The sequence below is a fragment of the Lissotriton helveticus genome, chromosome 3_2 (assembly GCF_964261635.1).
Source record: "Lissotriton helveticus chromosome 3_2, aLisHel1.1, whole genome shotgun sequence".
Classification (NCBI taxonomy): domain Eukaryota; kingdom Metazoa; phylum Chordata; class Amphibia; order Caudata; family Salamandridae; genus Lissotriton; species Lissotriton helveticus.
The window spans coordinates 172,927,117-172,947,676 of record NC_136062.1 but is presented as its reverse complement, the minus strand read 5'-3'; the positions used below and the strand labels follow the sequence as shown (position 1 = coordinate 172,947,676).

Sequence of the window (20,560 nt, the reverse complement as noted above, 5' to 3'; positions counted from 1 at the left end):
TCTAAGTTATGCCTCACTGCTTTTGTGCCAAGTTATCAGAGGGTAGGGCACAGATTAATTTAGTGACTTTTGTGGTTCATCCTGACAAAGATTGTGGTAGTTGCCTGAGAGGGGCCCAATAACTTCAATTTTCTTACACTCAGCAAACATTGTTTAGGAGAGGCTGTCAGCACATTCCAGTTTCCCTCTTTAGCCTTTTGATCACCGACTCCCAGAAACGCATCACCTTATCCCATGCCATGTGAGGTGCATATACAAAGCCTCCACTGTTCTTTGGGGAATCTATAGACCTACCTGGGTAAATTCTCCTTGGTTTCACCGAAGTCAATTCAATTCAATTCAAAGAATCTTTATTCGGTGATTAAAAATCACCATAAAAGCACACACATATAAACATAGTAAAAAGTCATTAAACATTTCCAAGATCCTTTGTACAGAGTGTAAACAAAGCATAAAAACCAAACAGTGAAACAGTGTATGACACTTAAAAGGCATACAATTTGAGACATTTCATTCTTCTCCCCTGGTGTGTCTTAAACGGACCGCTACCTTAATAAAATTCATAATACTACATAATGTTAAGGGGTTCGAGGCTTTCTGTAAAAATACTAGTGCCTCCCTAGCGTGGGCCAATTTGTTTTTTTTTAAGAGGTTTACAAGGAATCTGCGTCTGGGCATTGTATAAAAGGGGCAAAGTAAAACAAAATGAAGGGAGTCCTGCGGAGACCTATTGTCGCAGCCGCAGGGCCCCTTCTGTTCAATTGATGTAGCAAATCCTACTGGTGATGCCAACATGAATGGGAGTAGGTTCAGCCTGAAACTGCACATCAAGAACCTGTCCTGTGCGTTATACATGAGGTACAAGTATGGTTCCATACCCTCCGCGCTCTTCACTAGGTTATGGGCCCTCACTGTCTTTTTACACCCTTCCGCCTCAGCTCTGCATAGGTTTTTCCGCTCTAGAAAAATTTCCCCTACTTGCAACTTATTCTGGGCTACAATTGTTGCAGGGTTAGTAAAGAGGTTCCCAAAACCTAGTTCCTCTAAGGTGTTCTTCACATAATGGAGCCAGGGGATGCGCATACATTTGTCCCTCCCCAAACAATCCGATAAGATTTCTCTACTGAGTGACGCATCAGGATTGACCCAGATTTTTAACCAGGCTACTATGGGCCTCAATTTTACCAGGTCTTCTATATATGGCCTCCCTAACTCCCTATGGGCAATTAATCCAGCGGTGCTTTGGGGTACCCTCAGGATTGATTTCAAGTATTTGTTTTCTTCCCGTTGGATTCTTGTGGTATTAACGAAGCCCCATACTTCTGCCCCATAAATAACTTTGGAGCATGATACAGAGCTGTACAAGTTCATCACCTGTTCCGGGGACCATCTTCCTAGCCTCCTGCCATAGCTAGCTATTGCCCCGTTAGATGCGATCATTTTACCACAACGCTCCTCCACCAAGGAATCAAACTGTAAGGCGCCATCAAATGTTACACCAAGATAGGGAAACGTTTTGACCTCTTCTACAATGTGACTCCCTATTGTGTAAATAAATTTGGAGGTAGATTTTTTCCCCGCCAGGAGCACATAGGATTTACCCAGATTAACAAAAAGGTCCAGGGCACCCATGAACTTAACGAATCCATCGATCAAGATTTGTAAGCTCCTGGGTGTACGTGCAATCAGTACCGCGTCATCTGCGTAAAGCAGAACAGGAATATGACGCGACCCGACCCTTGGGCAATCAGCCTTTAAACCTAACAAAAACTGCTCCAAATTGTTAATATACAGGGAAAACAAAAAAGGGGCAAGGATGCAGCCTTGCCGAACTCCGCTCATACAGGGGAATGAGTTAGTCAATCCCCCCTCCCTATTGTAACGGACCTTAGCCGTAGTGTCACTGTGTAATTCCCTCAAAATGTTAATTAGGCCACTCTCAATCCCCATACTAAACATCATGCCCCACAATTTCTCCCTATTAACGTGATCGAATGCTGCTGCCAAATCCATGAAACCCATATAAATGGATTCATCACTAGCCATGGTATATTTGGCAGTCAGCATGTAAAGGTTCAGGCATTGGTCACTAGTGGACCTCCCTGTCCTAAATCCGTATTGAGTGTCCGAGAAGATGTTATTTTCTTCGGTCCACTCGGACAGTCTGTTAAGAATTGCCCTTCCCAAAAGTTTTGCTGACACATCAATCAGGGAGATCGGGCGGTAACACTTGGGGTCGTCCCTATTGCCCTTCTTAAAAATCGGCACAATTACCGCTTTTGACCAGGACGGAGGCAGGCCGCAGGTAATAGCAGTGTTAATGACCCTTGTCATTAAAGGGGCCCAAAGTTCAGTATTACTCAGAAACAGATCTGGGGGAATCCCGTCGGGCCCCGGGGCTTTATTTTTAGTCAGACCCTCAATCCCTGCGGTGATCTCCTTAATAGTGAATTCAACCGGTGGAGCCAGAGTTGAAATAGCCGATAACACTACAGTAGTACCAGACTCGTGGTTATACAGACTCCTATAGTGGGTAACCCACTGTTCTGGGAGGATATTAGCCCCTATCTCCGGGGTATCTTTTTCCTGGAAAGTTGGGTTATTGATAATCCTCCAGAAACCCGCTAGATCCTTTCTTTCCCCTATTTCTCTTAAATCTGCCCACGCTTCTGCCTGTAAGACAAGTTTCCTCCTCTTAATCTCTTTTTTATAATTTTCTCTGCACGCCTTCACTTTATTGGGGACCCTTGGTTTAGATTTAAGGCAGCTTTTCAGCTCCCTCAAAGCTTTGGAGCAGTCTTTATCGAACCATCGAGGATTCCCGTGGTTCTTTAAGGGCACACAAGTCTTTAGTAGACCGTCGATCAACTTGGCGATCTGATCGAATGCCTCCAGAAGCCTTAATACGTGAACCTCTGTGTCTAGACAATCGTTGATGGCCAGGTTGCCGGCGTCCACCAGGTCCTTGTAAAACTTTTCCCCATCAATTTTGGACCACTTTAGTCTCCTGCCTTGATCTGTTGCCCTCTCAGTGAATGTGTGTTGAGCTCTATTTCTTGGGCCCACCCTGTACAACAACTCCAAGACAAGGGGGTTATGGTCACTGAATCCGCTCCATTCAATCCCTGCACTAGCTATCTTATTTATCAGAGATCTTGAGACCAGGATATAGTCTATGAAGGATGAGCACCCTCTGCCCTTAAATGTAGGTGGGAGTGTGCCATCCTCCTGCGTCCCCATCATGTTGATAGTATGCTCTAGGTCATACTTGAGCCGGAGCGTACTGAAAGCTAACCCTGTCGGCGTATGGGAAAAGTGCGGCCCCTTCTCCATGGGGCACTGGGACCAGTCTGGGTTTTTTTGAACCAGTGCCGGGCACAGATGGCAATTATAGTCTCGCATAACCAACATTGCGTGTGTCTGCCCCTTTTTTTGGCCCATTGTTTCCTGACCCAACCTGTGATCCAATTCAGCAGCAAGAGGGGTTTGGGTTCCCGCTGTCTCATTGTTGTAGATATTAAAAACTACAAATCTAAGCCCCTTCCCTGAAAATCTAACTGCCTGGATCCTGTGGGAGTTCCAGTCTAGGCAAGAGCAACTGCCCGGAAGGCCCAAGTCAATATAAATAGATAATCCTCCCATGGCTCTCCCCGATCTTGATTTTTGGGCGGGTACAAAAAAACACTTATACCCTTGCAGGTGGAAGTTATTCTCCGATGCCCAGGTCTCCTGCAGACAGATTACATGGAATTTCCTGATATAGTCGAGCCACTCTTTGTTGTCAAATTTTCCAGCCAGACCAGCTATATTCCATGAAATAATTTTCAGTGCCTCGCCCCCCTGCTCCACTCCCCCCTGTCGCCCCCTTTGTAACTCACACCCTGTCTTTTCAATAACCGGCCCATGTCCCTCTCCTATACATCCAATATCTACTGCCCTGGATTCATCCAGCACAGGCGTCATGCCACAACTTGATGGCATTTGCTTTGCCACCGAACTGTGCACCTCCGACTCTTCTTTCAGAACCCCTTTACCCCCTTCTCCCCGAAGACCATTATCCATTTGTCAATCTACCCCCTCTAAGCCATCCAGACAGTGAAACCGGTTGAATGTACGAAGGGGTGGCTCTGGGCGGCTGAATGCTGGCCTGGGGTTAAATTCGTGACGATCACCTCTCCGACCGACCCTTTCCCAGTTATCATAGGTAAGAAGCGTATGTGCAGGGGCAGGGACAGGGATAGGGGGGAAGAAGAAAGACACATGAAGGGTTTGAATGGTTGACACCTGCGATCTATTCTTTCCCTGACATATGTGAGAGACAGTTCCAACGTAGTCCTCAGTTTCACCCGCCTCTAGCGGAGGAACACCTGCCATGACTACAGTGAAGTCATTTGCCTCTGGTGGTAAATTAGGTCTACGTGGCCTGGGGGGAAGCTTCATTAGTGGTGTTAGCGCGACACTATCTGTGGGCTGTGGTGGAGAAACAGAGTTTACAGGGGGGGGTAGGCCCAATAGGATTAAGTGACTTCATTCGAGCGGAATTATTCCTCTGGGGTTGTAGTGGGGCAGCCACAATCGCAACCTGTGTCGGGGCTAAGCTCATTACATTTTTTGGAGGATGTTTAGGGGCTGATGGAGTGGCGATGAGCTCAGGAGGCCTTCCTTGAGAGTTGACCGGGATTTTCATGCTACTTAGTGTAGCCTCAAGGATGGTTAATCTAATTTCCACCTTTTTAATGCTTTCACTAATTGGTAACAGTAGTGACCTCAGCAGAAATTCCAAGTTGCCTAACGGGACGACAGAAAGGGGGGCATTGGCAATGTTATTTACTATATTTTCCGTCAAACCGGGGGCCAAACCGTCCTGTGCAGCAGGTTTAGGATGTGGCTCCTCCACTGTTATCACAGTCGTTGTGGGGGGTTTAGATGGCTTCCCAAACTCGGAGTGAGGGGTTTTGGGTTTGTTTTTTCCCAGAGCACCCTTCGCCTTTCTCCTGCGTTTATTTGGGGGGGGCCCAAAAACTCCATGTGCTGCAGCTGGCTTAGGTTTAGCTTTCCTAGATTTCAGAGCTGGGGGAGGTTGAGAAATTAGATCAATAGTCACCTTGCTTGGGCTTATGCTGCTCACTGGGGTAGAACTCGTGGGTGACGCTAGGGGAGTTTTTGTACAATCCCTCAACAGGATTGGGACATCATCTATTGGGGTCAACTCTACACTAGACGTGGTGAGATGTTCTCCAAGAGGTCTATTTTTCAGGTTATCTATAGAGCGTCTCCGCTCAGCCCTAAGCCGAAGTCAATTATGTGCTGTAGAAGAAATTAAACTGTATGATTTAGAATTTGGTGTTGCAGAAGTCGTCCCTGATCGCAGGCCAGGTCGCACCCCACGCCGCACGGCCCCTCCTGTGCGCTCGTGACTCCCCCGTGCTGCCCTCCACTGCTGTGAGTCCGCCGCTGGCTCTGTTCAGTTGCTTCCTGATCGCTATTTATTCTCTACCTGTTGTTGCCTGATTGCTAACTGTTCTGCCATTATTGTATTGTATCTACTGTTCCTCCAGCGCCCCTTGTCCTGCACCCCCCGCCGTATTCCCGTCCCGCTTCCCACCACTGCTCCACTGTGGCCCCACCCCTTTTTCCTTCCGCGACCCGTTCCCGCTGCCCATTCGCCACCTCGCTCCCGCCTCCCAGCTGCTCCTCCCTCCCACTTCGCCTTATATGGAGGATGCCGCGCGCAGCGGGCGCGCCGCTGGCGTGCGCAAGCCCGTCTGCGCCCGTCCGCACCTGGACCGCGCCAGAACCCCTGTACCCCGATGCCACCACCACCAGACTGCACTACGACTCCGGCACCCTCCACGCACTCAACCCCGGACATGATCTCACCTGCTACCAAGCCACACCGAGGCGCACTAAAGGACCTTTCACCTGCCGGAACTGCAGCTTCACTAGCACCCGGCCCGCCAAACCTCCAACCAGAGAACCCAACCACCTCCGATGCATCCTCCTCAACTCCCGCTCCGCTCGCAAACACGCCATCGAACTCTGGGACCTCCTAGACTCAACCACCCCCGACGTCGCCTTCCTAACGGAGACCTGACACCACTAACTCATCAGGACCGCCTTCAAGGACCGCCTAGACAGCAACGCGCACAACAGCAAAGAACTCTTCAACATCGTGAAAGAACTCTCCAACCCCAGCTCCAACACCAACGACATTCCACCATCACAAGACCTGTGCAACTCACTGGCCACCTTCTTTCACCACAAGATCATCGACATCCACGAAAGCTTCAACACCACCACCCCCACACCCACCGCCGAGACCACCACCCCTGCGACCACCACCCGCACCAGTCGCCTGACCGCCTGGTCCAACGTCAGGGACGAAGACACCATCAAGACCATGAACTCCATCCACTCCGGATCCCCATCCGACCCATGCCCTCACTACGTTTTTAACAAAGCCAGCACCGCCATCGCACCCCATCTCCGGAAAACAATCAATATCTCCTTCGAGACGGCAACCTTCCCAGAGAGCTGGAAGGACACCGAGATCAACGGCCTACTGAAGAAACCCAAGGCAGACCCCAACGACCTCAAGAACTTCCGGCCCATCTCCCTGCTCCCTTTCCCAGCGAAAGTAACAGAGAAGATCGTCAACAGACAGCTGACCCGCTACCTCGAAGACAACAACATCCTGGAGCCATCTCAGTCCGGCTTTCGCAGCAACCACAGCACCGAGACCGCCCTCATCGCCACCACCGACGACATCAGGATACTGATGGACAAAGGAGAAACAGCCGGCCTCATCCTTCTGGACCTATCGGCAGCCTTCGACACGGTCTGCCACCGTACCCTAACAGCACGCCTCCATGACGCCGGAATCCAAGAGAAAGCCCTGGCCTGGACCACATCCTTCCTCTCCAACAGAACTCAGAGCGTCCGCCTCCCACTCTTCCGCTCCAAGACCACCAAGATCATCTGCGGCGTTCCACAGGGATCCTCCCTCAGCCTGACGCTGTTCAATATCTACATGGCACCACTCGCCCACCTCGCACGACAACACAGCCTCAACATCATCTCCTATGCCGATGACACCCAACTGAGCATATCCCTCACCGAAGACCCCCACACCACCAAAGCCAACCTCCACAGAGGAATGAAGGCCGTTGCCGAATGGATGAAAGACAGCAGGCTGAAGATGAACTCAGACAAGATGGAGGTCCTCATCCTGGGCCCCACCCCCTCAGCCTGGGACGACTCCTGGTGGCCAACATCGCTGGGGACAGCCCCAGAACCCACGGACCACGCACGCAACTTGGGGGCCATCCTCGACTCCGCCCTCTCCATGACCCAGCAGGTGAACGCCATCTCCGCTTCCTGCTTCCACTCCCTCCGAATGCTCCGCAGGATCTTCAAATGGATCCCCTCCGACACGAGGAAAACCATCACCCAGGCCCTAGTCACCAGCAGACTGGACTACGGGAACACCCTCTACGCAGGAACTACAACCAAGCTCCTGAAACGGGTGCAACGCATCCAGAACGCCTCAGCACGACTGATCCTCAACGTCCCCCGACGCAGCCATTTCACACCCCACCTGAAAGGCCTGCATTGGCTCCCCGTCAACAACAGGATCACCTTCAAACTCCTCATCCACGCACACAAGGCCCTACACAACGCCAGACCAGCATACCTCAACGACGACTCAGCTTCTACACCCCCACCCACAGCCTCTGCTTGGCCAACCTCGTCCTCGCCACAGTTCCATGCGTCCGGAAAACCACCGCCGGCGGCAGATCCTTTTCCTACCTCGCCGTCAAGACCTGGAACACTCTCCGTACCGGCCTACGACAGACCCTGGACCTACTGGCCTTCAGAAGACTTCTCAAGACCTGGCTCTTCGATCAGTAGCAGCCCCCTCTCCTCTTCCCCCTCCCCCCACCCCCAGCAGCTTGAGACCCTCACAGGTATGTAGCGCGCTTTACAAATGGATTGATTGATTTTCTGCCTCTTGCCTACTTTTCAGTAATGGCATGGCCATATCTGACTTAGGGGCTTTATATATCATGGTTATCAGATGGTGCCCTGCACCCAGCTGCAGCATCACCTCAGGGTGCAGGTAGAGTGTGGCACACTCAGAAAATCATTACAGTGCTCCCTGTTGTTTCCAACATTGAACAAAACAGATCAACAGTCTAAACATAATCAAACTTTTGTGGCCTTCAGTTAACACACATTAAAGTACTGTGTGTCTGGAATTAAAAGATGTTTGTGATTGACAACAAATAACAAGGAACCACTAATAGCATTAAGTAGCTTAATGCTATAAAATTTGCTCAAACATCTTTGAGCCCTAACAAAACTCTTCAAATTTAAATAATAAAGCAATAAAGCTATAAATCCATAAATATGAATGGAATTCCAGATAAGGTAAAGTTAAAGGGATGTTAGGGTTGACCGTGTCTATAGTGTCTACTCCACAAAACCTCAAGAAATGAAGTTCACAATGTTGTGTTAGTTTTTTATAGCGCAAACTGGACCCGAAGGTATTGGAGTGCTTTATATGAGCACCAGTTAGATTACATAAGGACTCAATCAATTTTGTAGGCAGGAGGAGATTAAGTGATTTGCCCTGAACCACAGAATGTTAAGCCGACGCTGAGACTCGAACCTGATTTCCCAGTTCCAAAGTTGACAGCTCTGGCCTCTACGCCACATCTTACTGATCACCACCCTATGCTAAACATAACCCTCACATCCACCATACTGACTTACTAAAGTTTTGACATATAGAATACCATATTACAAAATGTACAGTGCCATGCATTACATCTAATAATTTTACATAGAGAGAATTTAAAATGTATGATGCCACAACACAATACCCAATGTACTGTCAGGCACTCGCATATAAAGAGTGTATTATACTTTATGATAACTCCTCATGGCCTTAACAACAATCCAGTCAATCAAGTAATCAATGCCAGGCTCTTTCCCACTTAAACAAATGCTACAATCTACATTATTAGGAATTGCAACTATAGTGTGCATAGATAATTGTGAACATGTGTGAATTGTAATACAATTATCTAAAAAACGTTTGACAATATGCAACAGTCTCATTGACTTGTTTGGTGTCTGCACTAGTATCAACTGCTTTATTTTTTTTAAAGCCCACACCATTTTGAGGTCAATGTAGCCTGAGAATAAACAGGAGCCAGGGCAACTGTAAGCTGTTCTTGATCTCTTTCACCCTGAAAAATAAGCATTTGCAACGCAACAGGTCTCCCATTTGCGTAAGTTTATGCTATTGGCATTGTAAATGACAATGCTTTTTATTCATCTATTTAGAAAATTAACACATAAATAAAAGACATTGTCATTTCTAATACCAATAGCTTAAAATTTCAACCTAGGAGGGGTTGTGGAGACGGGCAAGTGTGAGTAATGAGATGATGTTGGGCATGGCTTGGGGGATCGGGAGTACTGAGTACTAGCCAATGGCAGCCGCACGACTTTAAGTGCAAAATGTGCGCCTCCCCACTCTAAGCGTGCAGCTGCCGTTGGCTAGTACTTCGACAAAAAAAAAGATGGCAGCCCCTATAGTTAAAGCGAACAGCGCTGCCAAAATTCTTTAATATTGATTAAAATGTGCAAGCTGGTTTTGTAAATATGACGCAGGCGCCATTACTAGCAAAGTATAAAAGTGGACGCGCTGCTGCGTTACAGGGGAGCACGTCATGTGTGGAATAGGAGAAATCATTCAAGAAAATAGTGCTTGTAGACGAAAGAAAACATATCAAGTAAAAAGGCCAGTCCTCATGGCAAGTTACAGATGTAGTCTAGGCGATACTAAGGAGGGACTACTAAGCCAATTCATAAGTCATAAGTAACCATTTAGAAAGGACAGTAACAGGAGCCAATTGAAAAGATGGGCAGAGCTTCAAGTCCATACCTGAATACATAATACCTCGCAGAGAAGCGCATGCGCTGCCCCGGCTCGACCTAAAAATTAAGGCTGAGATTGAGACTAGCGGAGAGCTATGCCAGCCTTTTGTTCGTAATAGCATATTTGCATTGTGAAATTTAAGGGTATGTAAATCCTCAATTGAGGAACCACACTCTGTTGCTACCTGGCTAGTTTTGCACTACATAAAAACTAATACTTTACACAAGAGCAAGGTCAAAACATTTTAGGGCAAAAGTGTACAACACCATAGTACGATACCCAAAGTGCTATCAGATGCTTGTAGATAAGGAGTTTTCTTTATGTATGATTGTCTGATAACACCTCATGACCATAACAACAAACAACCCAGTCATATGTTCAACCTCTGACATTTTCACTAACTGAAAAAAACACTGATGCAAAAAAACTACAGTTTACAAAAACAAGTTTATTTTAAAAAAAAAATAGTGTGTTAAGCTACATTGCCCATAATTAAATTCAAGAAAACACTATTACAAAGTTAAAAATGGCTTTTTTACAGAAATTAAATAATGAGCAGAACAATTTTCACGCCTAAAATGTGCCTACTAACCATAAAATTAATTGCGGTCAGGCCTACAACCCTGTATATTTCAGAAATAGGATTTTAAAACTTTTCTATGTAGTTGAGAACAACGAACATTGTAATAATACATGAGAACACAGTTGAACTTACACAGTTATGTAATAATGCAGCGTATTGATTCATAAAATGGTCAAATTAAAAATAAGAAAATTAGTTCAATAAATCGTCATTCGTTAACACTGCTCCAACCTTTTGGCCTCCAGGTGAAGGTTGGATACATTTTATTCCCTCATTTTCCCCTAGAGAGAGATATTGGTCCATAGTCAAGGTAGCGATTGGAGTTGCAAAAGGAGAAAGAATGGGGAATGGGGTCAAGCACAATTGCACCTATCCTCTCGACCACTGAGGACGCCACGCTACGGAGCCGACCCGAAATCTCGTATGAAGAACTTCACGATAGGATTGAATACTGGATACAGGAGCACCCTTGATACAGGAGTACTTTTGCTGCAGCTTCATTCAGAATTTACATAATTAAAAAGAAGAAAAGACAGAGAATTTGTAAGGCAATCTGAATTCAAGTTGGATGCCACTGGGGAGAGACTTAAAACACTTGCTAAAGACCTAATTCCATCTTTACTATTTTTTCTGCCCTGAAGAAGTCCGTGAAGGACGAAACGCACTGGCTGCGCTACAGTATTTTTATTTGCAGAAAAACAAAGAGTGAACTGCATACAACTCCACTGAATTGCGGTCTTCATCAACCTGAACATAAAAAGTTAATTTTTTGTCATTATTATTGAAATATTTGAATGTACTTATAAAATTAGTGTGCTGGACCATTGTGTGCTACAAGGTTCGATTGGAGTGAGGTTTTAAAATCTGTTAGTTGAACGATGTTGCAGGGAAATATATTCTTTCAGAATTTATTACTAATCACAGAACTGTTGAGGCATCTGTGGCTTTGAATAGTGGTTTTTTGGCCAAAGAGGAACAGAAAGTACCCTTTTTAGGTCAAGCCTAGCGCAGCAGGCATGCACTGCTCTAGGAGAGGGCCTCTTGGAATCACTCCAGACTTCCAAGAGACTTCTCCGTGTGGGTCGGACTCCTCCCACACATTTTATTGGCCATTGCGTGTGGCTTTCAAAAATGAAAGCACTCAAATGGCCAAAGGTGGTGGTATGTCCCGCCTTTTCTTTAAACGTTCACTCCCATGGCCTTTGGTGCTCGGGAACGAGCAGCGGCACTCAGTGTGCAAGCTGCATTCCAGGATCAGGTTACTTCAGGTTACTAATTAACCCTGCGCGGTCGGTCACTTTCGCGACCGCGCTTGTTTTCTTTTAACTTTAGTTAGTGAAAGCGCCCCATGCTGCGCTTTCATGTTAATGGCGGCCGTGCCCCTTTCTTTACATGAGCCGCCATTACAGTGAATGCGCTGCATGAGGCTTTTTTTGCCAATGACGACGAGTAAATACCTCCCTGACCTCATTGCAGCCCTCCCAGTTAGCTGCACCTCTTTGTCCCGGTTAAGTATAGCAGCAGCCGTTGCCTTGTGAGAAGTGTCGTTTAAGTAAAGACCACAAGTAGGGACTGTCTTGTAAAGGGTCTGCAGGCACCATTAGCTCCCACTGGCTGCCGGCGTGCCTTCTCTCAAACAGAGATGTGTTACGCATCTGCCACTCCTCTGCTACTAATTCTCTGTAAACACAATGGGGCGTTGTTTGTTGTTCCTATTCACAATTAAGAAACACTTGTTTCTTTTGTGCCCCTGACAGTAATTACATGGCTGGATCGCGGCCAGCCCCTTCCGTGACATGGATGGACACAGGAGATATATTGGCTGCAGAGGTGGTAGGAATGGGCAGCGTGGGCCCCTCGCCTGTCGCTCATCCTCTGCCTGTCAGTATTTGTCACCTCTGCACACACACAAAAGTGGTTTTGGTGTCTGGGCAACTAACACAAAGTGACGCGTCCCGTTTGGGGTCACTCGCAGACAGACGCTTGCCTTCTCTCCTCTGCCCCCGTCCTCTCAGCTCCATGCCATGCACCTTCAATTTCTGACCCTCTCTCCCCACATCCTCTCTCCACGGCCTTCTCTTTCCCTCCCCGATTCTCCCCCTCCTCCCTACCAATACATTTCCCCCTTCCTCTTCCCCCACTGCTTCCCCTGACCTCCCCCTCGCACCCCCGCCACCCCTTCTTGTTCCCCACACCCTTCTACAGCCAGCTCGCTCCTAGCAATACACAGAGTAATTTAAAGCTGTTTGTGGCCTGTAATGCGCTCTCTTTTTATTAACTGCTTTTGCCGCCATGTCACCGTTTAACATTAATCTCTACACTAATCTCCCTTCTCCCCTTCATCTCGCCGCCCTTCTCTCTCCACTCTCACTTGTATTGCTCCATCTTTCTACGTATCACTTCATCATGTCTCTTTGCTTACCCTTCTCCACCTATTCCTCATTTACCTCCACTTCTTCCTCTCTCTCCGCGTTTTCCCATCCTCCTCCTGTTTTTAGGTCAAGCCAATTTATAAGCGCAAACCTTCAAGCACACATGGTTAAAAAATTGTCCAGCGCAACTACCACTGTTAAACAATATGTGACTGGTTGCTCTGTGTTCTTTCTAATGTTTGTAAACTCGCAGCTTGAATGCTGCATGGCTAACCACTTATATGATCCCAAAGGCGAGACATATTAGCTATGCCAATGCTTGTTTACTTGACTTCCAGCTAGGATCTTTATAAATGTTATTAATTTGAAATTCACTGAATAGGTTTCTGCAAGTTGAGGGATTTTTTTAAATAATTGGATTTATTTACGGGACATAGTTTTATGGGGTTTTTTCCCTCTTCAAATGTTGTCAAAGTAAATTTCTTTTGCTGTATTTTGCTGTATCCCTATTAGTTGAACCGGGGTTGGGCTTGAATTTGAAATGATTAGATTCCATAGTATAACATTGCTTTAGGGAGTAGTTTAGTATTTTTTTGCTTTGGATCTTTATTTTAGCTTTTAAATTTTGTTTTATAACTTTTTGATTCTCCATTACATTGTGCTTATCCCGCTCTGGGTGGCAGATTTCACGACGGCTATCTTTCTTTGAAGGTTTATGTTATTAAAAGGGATTTTTAGCAAGGAATCTTGTTCAGCATGAACTAAGTATAGGGGTTTCTGTGCTAGGATACTGGAGATACTATAACACTTTATTCTTCATGTGTTTGCTCTCTTTACCCCTTTTCCATTATTTGTTGATATAAGACGGGAAGGACATAAATATCAAAATATGGCCATGCATCTAACTCCTCCTTCTGCCTAACATTGGTTGATGAGAACTATATTCCCCTCTGGTGACTGGTGACTGAGGAATCGTGAGATCTATCTTGCAAAATGTCTGTAGTGCCACTCTCACTTCTACCATCTGGGCTCCAATCTCTTCGAGAACTGAAAACAGTCTCCCCAAATGAGGCATGTGTTCAAGTGTGGATGCTCACCTCCAATCCAGTCCATGTATTACAATGTACGGGTGACTGTTTCCGGAAGCCACAATGTTACCGCACTGGAATATGTGGTAGGCAGGCTCACACAGCACATTGGGACAAAAAGGCTTCAGAACCCCCACCTCACCCCACCCCACTCCATCCCTTTCTCCATCGTATGCTGTAGCCTGGGCTCAGCTTCATGGGCAGTGGCAGCTGGTATTTGAAGGCGGCGGGAAATGAATTAATAATTCAAATACTCACTTAGCTGTCTGCCGCCCGCCACCACCTCTGCCACCTCTGGGTCCTCTTCTGCCTGCCTCCAGGGCAGCAGGCAGAGCACCCTGCTCCCAACTTCCACATAGCCAATCACAACACTGCAATGCAGCATTGTGATTGATCTGAGCTCCATGGATCGGCACTCAGCGAGAGAACTCAATGCTGGGCATGTTCTCCATGCAGGCTGTTGCGCAGCTTGCATGGAGAATATGTAAAGTGCGCATGGCGGTTTGGCTGATGTGAGCAGAGCAGCCGTGACCCTACCCAGCTGAGCAATGGAAAAAATAAAATGATAATAACAATGAGCTATTATCATTTTTTTTTTCTTTTTCGACCTGCTCAGTAGGGTAACGCTCCTCCACCTTAGCGGAGAAGCCGTAACTGTCCATGGGTGCTTGTCTCAGGGAATCCCTGGGCAGAGCACTGTTTGGAAAGAGGGTGTCGGGGAAAACATAAATCTTTTCTTTAGAGAGACACATTCTGAATCTAATGCTGCTAGAAGGTGTCTTAAAAAAAGGGGTGAAGGTCACTTGTGATTCTAAATATGCTAATTCACAGACCCCGTATGGGGGCTCTCGCTATTACTGGGAGACCTATTGCATTGCAATACACTTTAGCATTCCTCATTGTTTTAAACGCAAGATAATGATTGCACATTAACACTGCAAGACTGAGACAGCATCTGCAATTGAAATTCGATCTCTGCCCTATTTCCAACTAGACTGTTAGGCTGAGTCTATACAAGCAAAAAAAGGCACAAAGCACAAATTATATTGTATGTTTTGCGTAAAAAAGGTAAGCAAGTGCTATATAAATGCAAAAAATTAAGACATTTTTCTTTCTTTTTGAAATGGAAACGGTGTTACGGTGATTCAGTGTCCATTAGGAAGTCTGGAACATTTCACCCACAGCAATTTGGGGGACGGGGGTGGGGCGGTTTTGCTTCTTAAAATTCCAATACTGGCTAAAAACTAAGCAGCAGGTTTAATATTCTTTCAAGCAGTGCAACACAGCTGCACAACTTGCTGCGTTGCTGGTAAATGGGAGAGCATAAAAGTGACAATGTTATAATATGATGTATTTCTGCTGTCTCCTAGCGCTGGAGCACTTGTGGCTGCCTAGCGCCCACGCAGCCATCCTTGCACCATGGTGCAAGGGTGCCTTCATTATGGGCAGGATTGTTTCTGTACGGAAAGAGATACCTTAATGCACAAAAACAATACTTAAAGGCATTTTCCTATTTGCATTTGTGCTGCATAATGCAGCACACATACAAAGAGGAACAAGCATTTGCAATGCAATAGGTCTCCCAGTAATTAAGTTTGAGCTTTTGGCATTGCTAAATAGCCTCAGCTGGAGAAGACAGGCTGGTCTCAAGAAAAGAGATGATACAGGTTATTACCACACGCAGCAGCGGCTCCGGAACTAGTTACACGTTATGCCGGGCGGAAATAGAGCGGAAACGAAGTGCAGAAAGTAGCTGGTGATGGGAAGAGAACTAACAAAGACAACCGTCGCTTTTGTCCTGAGGTTAGCATGACGTGTGGCACAAAAGCCAAACTTCCAGAAAGTGTGACCTTCCCCTTGACAGCCCCAGCCAGAGACCCAAGGCCGCCAACGAGACCACCGAGTCGAGGGTAGTGACTGCGCTGTTACTTTCAGTGGTTAACGTGAGCCCCGCTGGCCTCGGCACGTGCCCAGGGGTCACCCCTGCACTCACACACACACAATGACCCCGACCACGCTGGGAGGACCATTGCAACGGGAGCTACAGGCGCGAAGGGGTTAAGAAATGGGACGGGGTTATACAGGAAACTGTCATACACGAGGGCCCCAGGAATACCCGGGGAATTGGCATGTACATCAATGATTGCTGAATGAGTACACAGCACCTGGTGAGTCCGGATTTAAACTCCGAGCCACTGAGGTTCCAATTTATGAAAGGCGCTACTTAGTTGGTGGATGAGTTAGTATATGGGAGCTAGAAAATTGAGGAGTGAGACGCAGTGAACGAGGAGTAGTGAGAAGGGTTAGTTAGCACGTGGCTAGGCACGAGAGGGATGGGTGAGAGTTTAGACAGGGAACGGACGGGAGTCAAGGCGATGAGAGAGCTAGTCTGGCTTAGAGCTAGAGTAGAGATGAGGGGTTAGGTTGAGGGAGTGAGAGAACGAGATGTGGGGGATAGGGGACGGCTACTGGTCGTTGGGGTCGGATGGGCATGGGCTAGAGATCAGGCGCGCAACACCCTTTGAACTCACCGGGCTTCAGCCCCCCCCCCCCCCGTCGTGTGTGGCAGCCCGGGATGAGACAGATCACGGGCACACACACAGCCGCACCCAAACGTTTTACAGGTCTTTAAAAGACTATATGAATGTTAATTAGGCCTTGATGTTGTTTCACCCCTTGTTGGAGGCCATGCAGCTCCACTCTGCATACTGATTAAAGGTTCAGCCCCCCCCGAAATTTTTTCTTAGCCCCCCTCCCCCGAAATTTGGCTCTAGTTGCGCCTCTGCTAGAGATGGTAACTCTTTACTCGGATACAGCGGTTTCTGTAAAACTTACTACATAAGAGCACACTCACCTTTTTCAAAGAAAATGCACCCTGCTTCCCTAAGGGTAAATGCTTGTACCATGTGAACCTGATTAAAGTCCGACCCATTATCCCTTCGTTTGGTAATAAAAAAAGAAAACTGACATAATTTGGTGAATTAAGCCACTCGGTCTCAGTGCCGCTGCACCTGCTGCGCTATTGATAGCTGCGCTCCTCTATTGATCTGAGAATAAGCCTTTCAAATGTGTTCCTGTTCTTGACACGCAACGCCTAAAGCCCTTGCAGAGATTTGGTCTATTGTCTCTTTCAGCAGCTGTCAAACTAACTTATAGCCTCCACCTGCTCGCTGTGTGATCGTGGGCAAATGCTTTATTTCCCTAGGCCTGCCGTCATTTGCCTTAAATTGGTAGCACTTAATAAAGATTAACCCCTTTCACCAACCTCCACATAATTAACTGCTCAAAAACAATTATAGAATTGTCTCCACGGGGCACACTGGGGCTAAATGAGATGTAAATACGGGATACGTGTCCGTCTGCTAGTGTTTTGTTTTAGTTCGACGCGGAGAACTGAAATTACCCTCTGTAGTCCCTATGATGTCTATGGGGGAGGGAGGGGGGCGGTAGACTGGGTCTAACTGTCCTGTAACAGATGTTTTTAACAGATGCCCTTTGCCCTTCGGCTCTCTCCTAGTTCTAGCGCCCTGACGCTTCCGCGAAGGCATTCTTGGCACTGTAACAAGCCCATAATCGCAATCGATGTGGGAAATACAACGTTTTGTGAATAAAGGGTGACTTTATTTAAGTTGTATGACCTGGGAATGGTTAGCGGTAGGAATGCAGTGGATATGAATAGAGCGCTACACTCGGTGGCATAGGGGATTGAAGGAAAGACACTGGCATGGAGAGAAACCCGGGCAATTGAAAAAGGCTGATTACAAAGGGATGAGCGTGAGCACAGAAGAAACAGGAGTATAGTAAACACACCTGAGACTGAACGCAGACGAAAGGATGGGGTGTGGGGATGAAACTAGGGCCTTAAAGAGCTGTGTAGACTGAAGTGGCAGAGCGAGGCTGCGAACCGAGAGAAATCATGGTAACTAACACAGCAGGCACGGAGCGTCGATCAGGAGCACAAAGACATGCTACATGAAAAGTAGACTAAGGGCATAGAGAAATTGGCGGTCGGAACACAGAGTGACGACTGATGCCATAGAGAGGAGGCAGGGAATAGAATGATGCTATAGAGGGGAGATGGGGCCCAAGTAACAGAGAGGAGAGAACTGGAGTGTAGAAAGGAGTCTAGACCCTAGAGAGACTGAAGGACGAAGCACTGCGTGCATAGAGGTCTAAGGAACAGAGGAGAGAACAGGACTAGGGATGTGAGAAGTGCTGCAGCATCACCATTTAAAATCCGAATGCTCCCCAGATGCGCCGCAATGTCCTGCCGTGTGATGAACTACAAAATGACGTCATAGCGTAGACGTTTGTAGTTCGCACTCCGGAAGCCTGCACACGCGCCCACGGATGGCCAGAGAAGCAGTGCTGGTGACGCGGGGTTCCCATGCCGGAGGGAGAGCCCCGCGGAGTCTGCAGAACTCAACAAAGCCGGTAAGTGGGGCTTAGTTGGAGGGGGAGGGGAGAGGGAGGGTGCGCTTCTGTGTGTACAGCGGCGGCAGCGGGCGGGGGGTCTGTATGTGTGTGCGTGCGTGTGTGTAGGTGCGCTCGTGTGTGTGTGTGTGTCTCTGTTTCTGCGCATGCGGCAAGGGGGAGGTGTGGCTGTGTGGCAGCTTTCCAGGAGAGGAGACAGGAGCTGGCCACAGCGAGCGCGTGCTCGTGGCCCGCTCCATTCCCTGCGCGTGGCCAGCTCCTGTCCCCTCTCCTGGGAAGCAGAGTCACTCACAATAGGTCTCTGACGAGACCGCGCATTCGCGCGGTTCAACGCCAGGAGACCTAAAAAATGAGGAAAAAATAAAGATATTTTGACCGTGTTACCCCTAAGTCAAGGAGGTGCACCATTTTCGCACAATCTCAATTTGCAGACCTTTGTAAATCAAAGATCAGGCGCACCACACCCATCAGATTAAGAGGGCTTTAGCACACAACCCCCTCCAACCCTGTTGGACTCCTTGACCGGGCTAAGCCTGGGAGTCTTGCCGCCAAATACACCTACGGAGCTAAACTGACCTATCCTTAAAAGGCTGTTTATAGCTCATCCCCGAATTTGCTAGTCGAATTCAACTTGGTGGGTTGCCCTGCTGAAAGACACTCTACTTCACAAAAAGTTTCCTAGTCCCAACAAGAAGGATTTTACTAGGACCAATGCCGAGCAGCACCCCTCTGTCGTCGAACCCTCCATCGGATGCAGGCAGCAGCCAGCCCGCCAATGAGAAAATTGCTTCAAGAAAGAGACTAAGTTGGAAGTGAAACTTTCTAAAGGGATAAACTGGTTCCCACTAGCTTATCCGTGCTCCATTGCGTTTGGCCTTAACTTTTACCTTTAAGCCCGTCAAGCACAACCAGATACCCACATTTGGCGCTGTGCACTTTTTGGCGTTGGAAAACTGTAAATCTCCTGAAAATCATATCTCAGGTGCCCTGATTGGATTTTTGTTGGTTTGCTCAGTAAAATCTATACTATCTCTATACATTGGAGAGGGATTTTTATTGTGTGCTGTTTTTTGCTTTATTAACTGTTATGATACTGATAAATGCTTTACACTTGTTTCTTTTAAGTTAAGCCTGACTGCTTTGTCCCACAATTACCCATGACTAAGCAGAGGTTAAATTACAATAGCCTAACTGAACCTGATACACCATAGTGACATTATTCGTTGGTGATGTCTTACAACCACCCCAAATATTAATCCATTTCTCACAGTATTGTCTGAGAATAATATGTAAATATTAATTTACATAGGCAAATAACTTTCTTTTATTTAGTTGAAAGTGAACACACTTTTTAAAATGTGTTTTTCCTCCTTAGGATACATCAGAGTTGATTCACTGAGCAGATATTCAGGAGAGCTCCACGATTTCACTCCAGGAACAGCAGGATATGTAGCATATCGTATTCAAGATGAAATCCATGCTTTCTCTGGCATAAAAGATATACTTAAACGTAAATGATGTCTGTTTTTTTTTTCAATTAAAATAATTTGTGAACCCTTTGTCCCATCAATATAACTTTTTAGAAAGTTCTTTACTTGATATTCCTCTTCGGGCTTTACATTCATACATATTTCTAAACAAATTTTTCTTAACTGATTGTGAAGGAACAGAATAGAATGTATGGGACATGTCGATGAATATTGAAAGTTTGTTTAAGACATTATTTGTCTCAGCAGATAAACCACAAATTACTTGGATGTAAAAGCCGGATTGTCAAATTTGTTTAAAAACTCAGTCAATAATTAAACTTTTCAAAATAGCGAGAAGTCCTGATGACAGATACATTTATATATCAAAAGGCTGTGATTAAGAAGAAAATCAACCCTCGATTCCCAGCCTTCCTAGTCACCCCTCCAAAGCACACTATAATAAGATTCTGTTTATAAATCTAGTGAAACAAACTGTCACTTGGTGGGCTTGGCATCTTCAGAATACCAAACTAAATCCTGAGACTGATAGACTCCTTCTTCTAGTCAAAAAAATGCAAGGTCCTCAATCTGGGAGGGCATGGCAGTTCTTTACAACAACCTTCCATCTACAGCAAAACTGGATCACAGATCGCCAAGAAATCATC

The 20,560-nt window shown here is 46.7% G+C and overlaps 1 protein-coding gene across 2 annotated transcripts in view; it reads left to right on the top strand.

Moving 5' to 3' along the window:
- The window catches only part of TERB2 (telomere repeat binding bouquet formation protein 2), a 446,275-nt gene extending 426,260 nt beyond the window's left edge, over positions 1-20,015 (top strand). For both annotated transcript variants that reach the window (XM_078684969.1, XM_078684968.1), the window contains one exon: positions 19,802-20,015. In XM_078684969.1, coding sequence (XP_078541095.1) covers positions 19,802-19,944 — 143 coding nt within the window. In that variant the 3' untranslated portion in view covers positions 19,945-20,015. The remainder of the gene's footprint in view (positions 1-19,801) is intronic.
- The last annotated feature ends 545 nt before the right edge of the window (positions 20,016-20,560 follow it).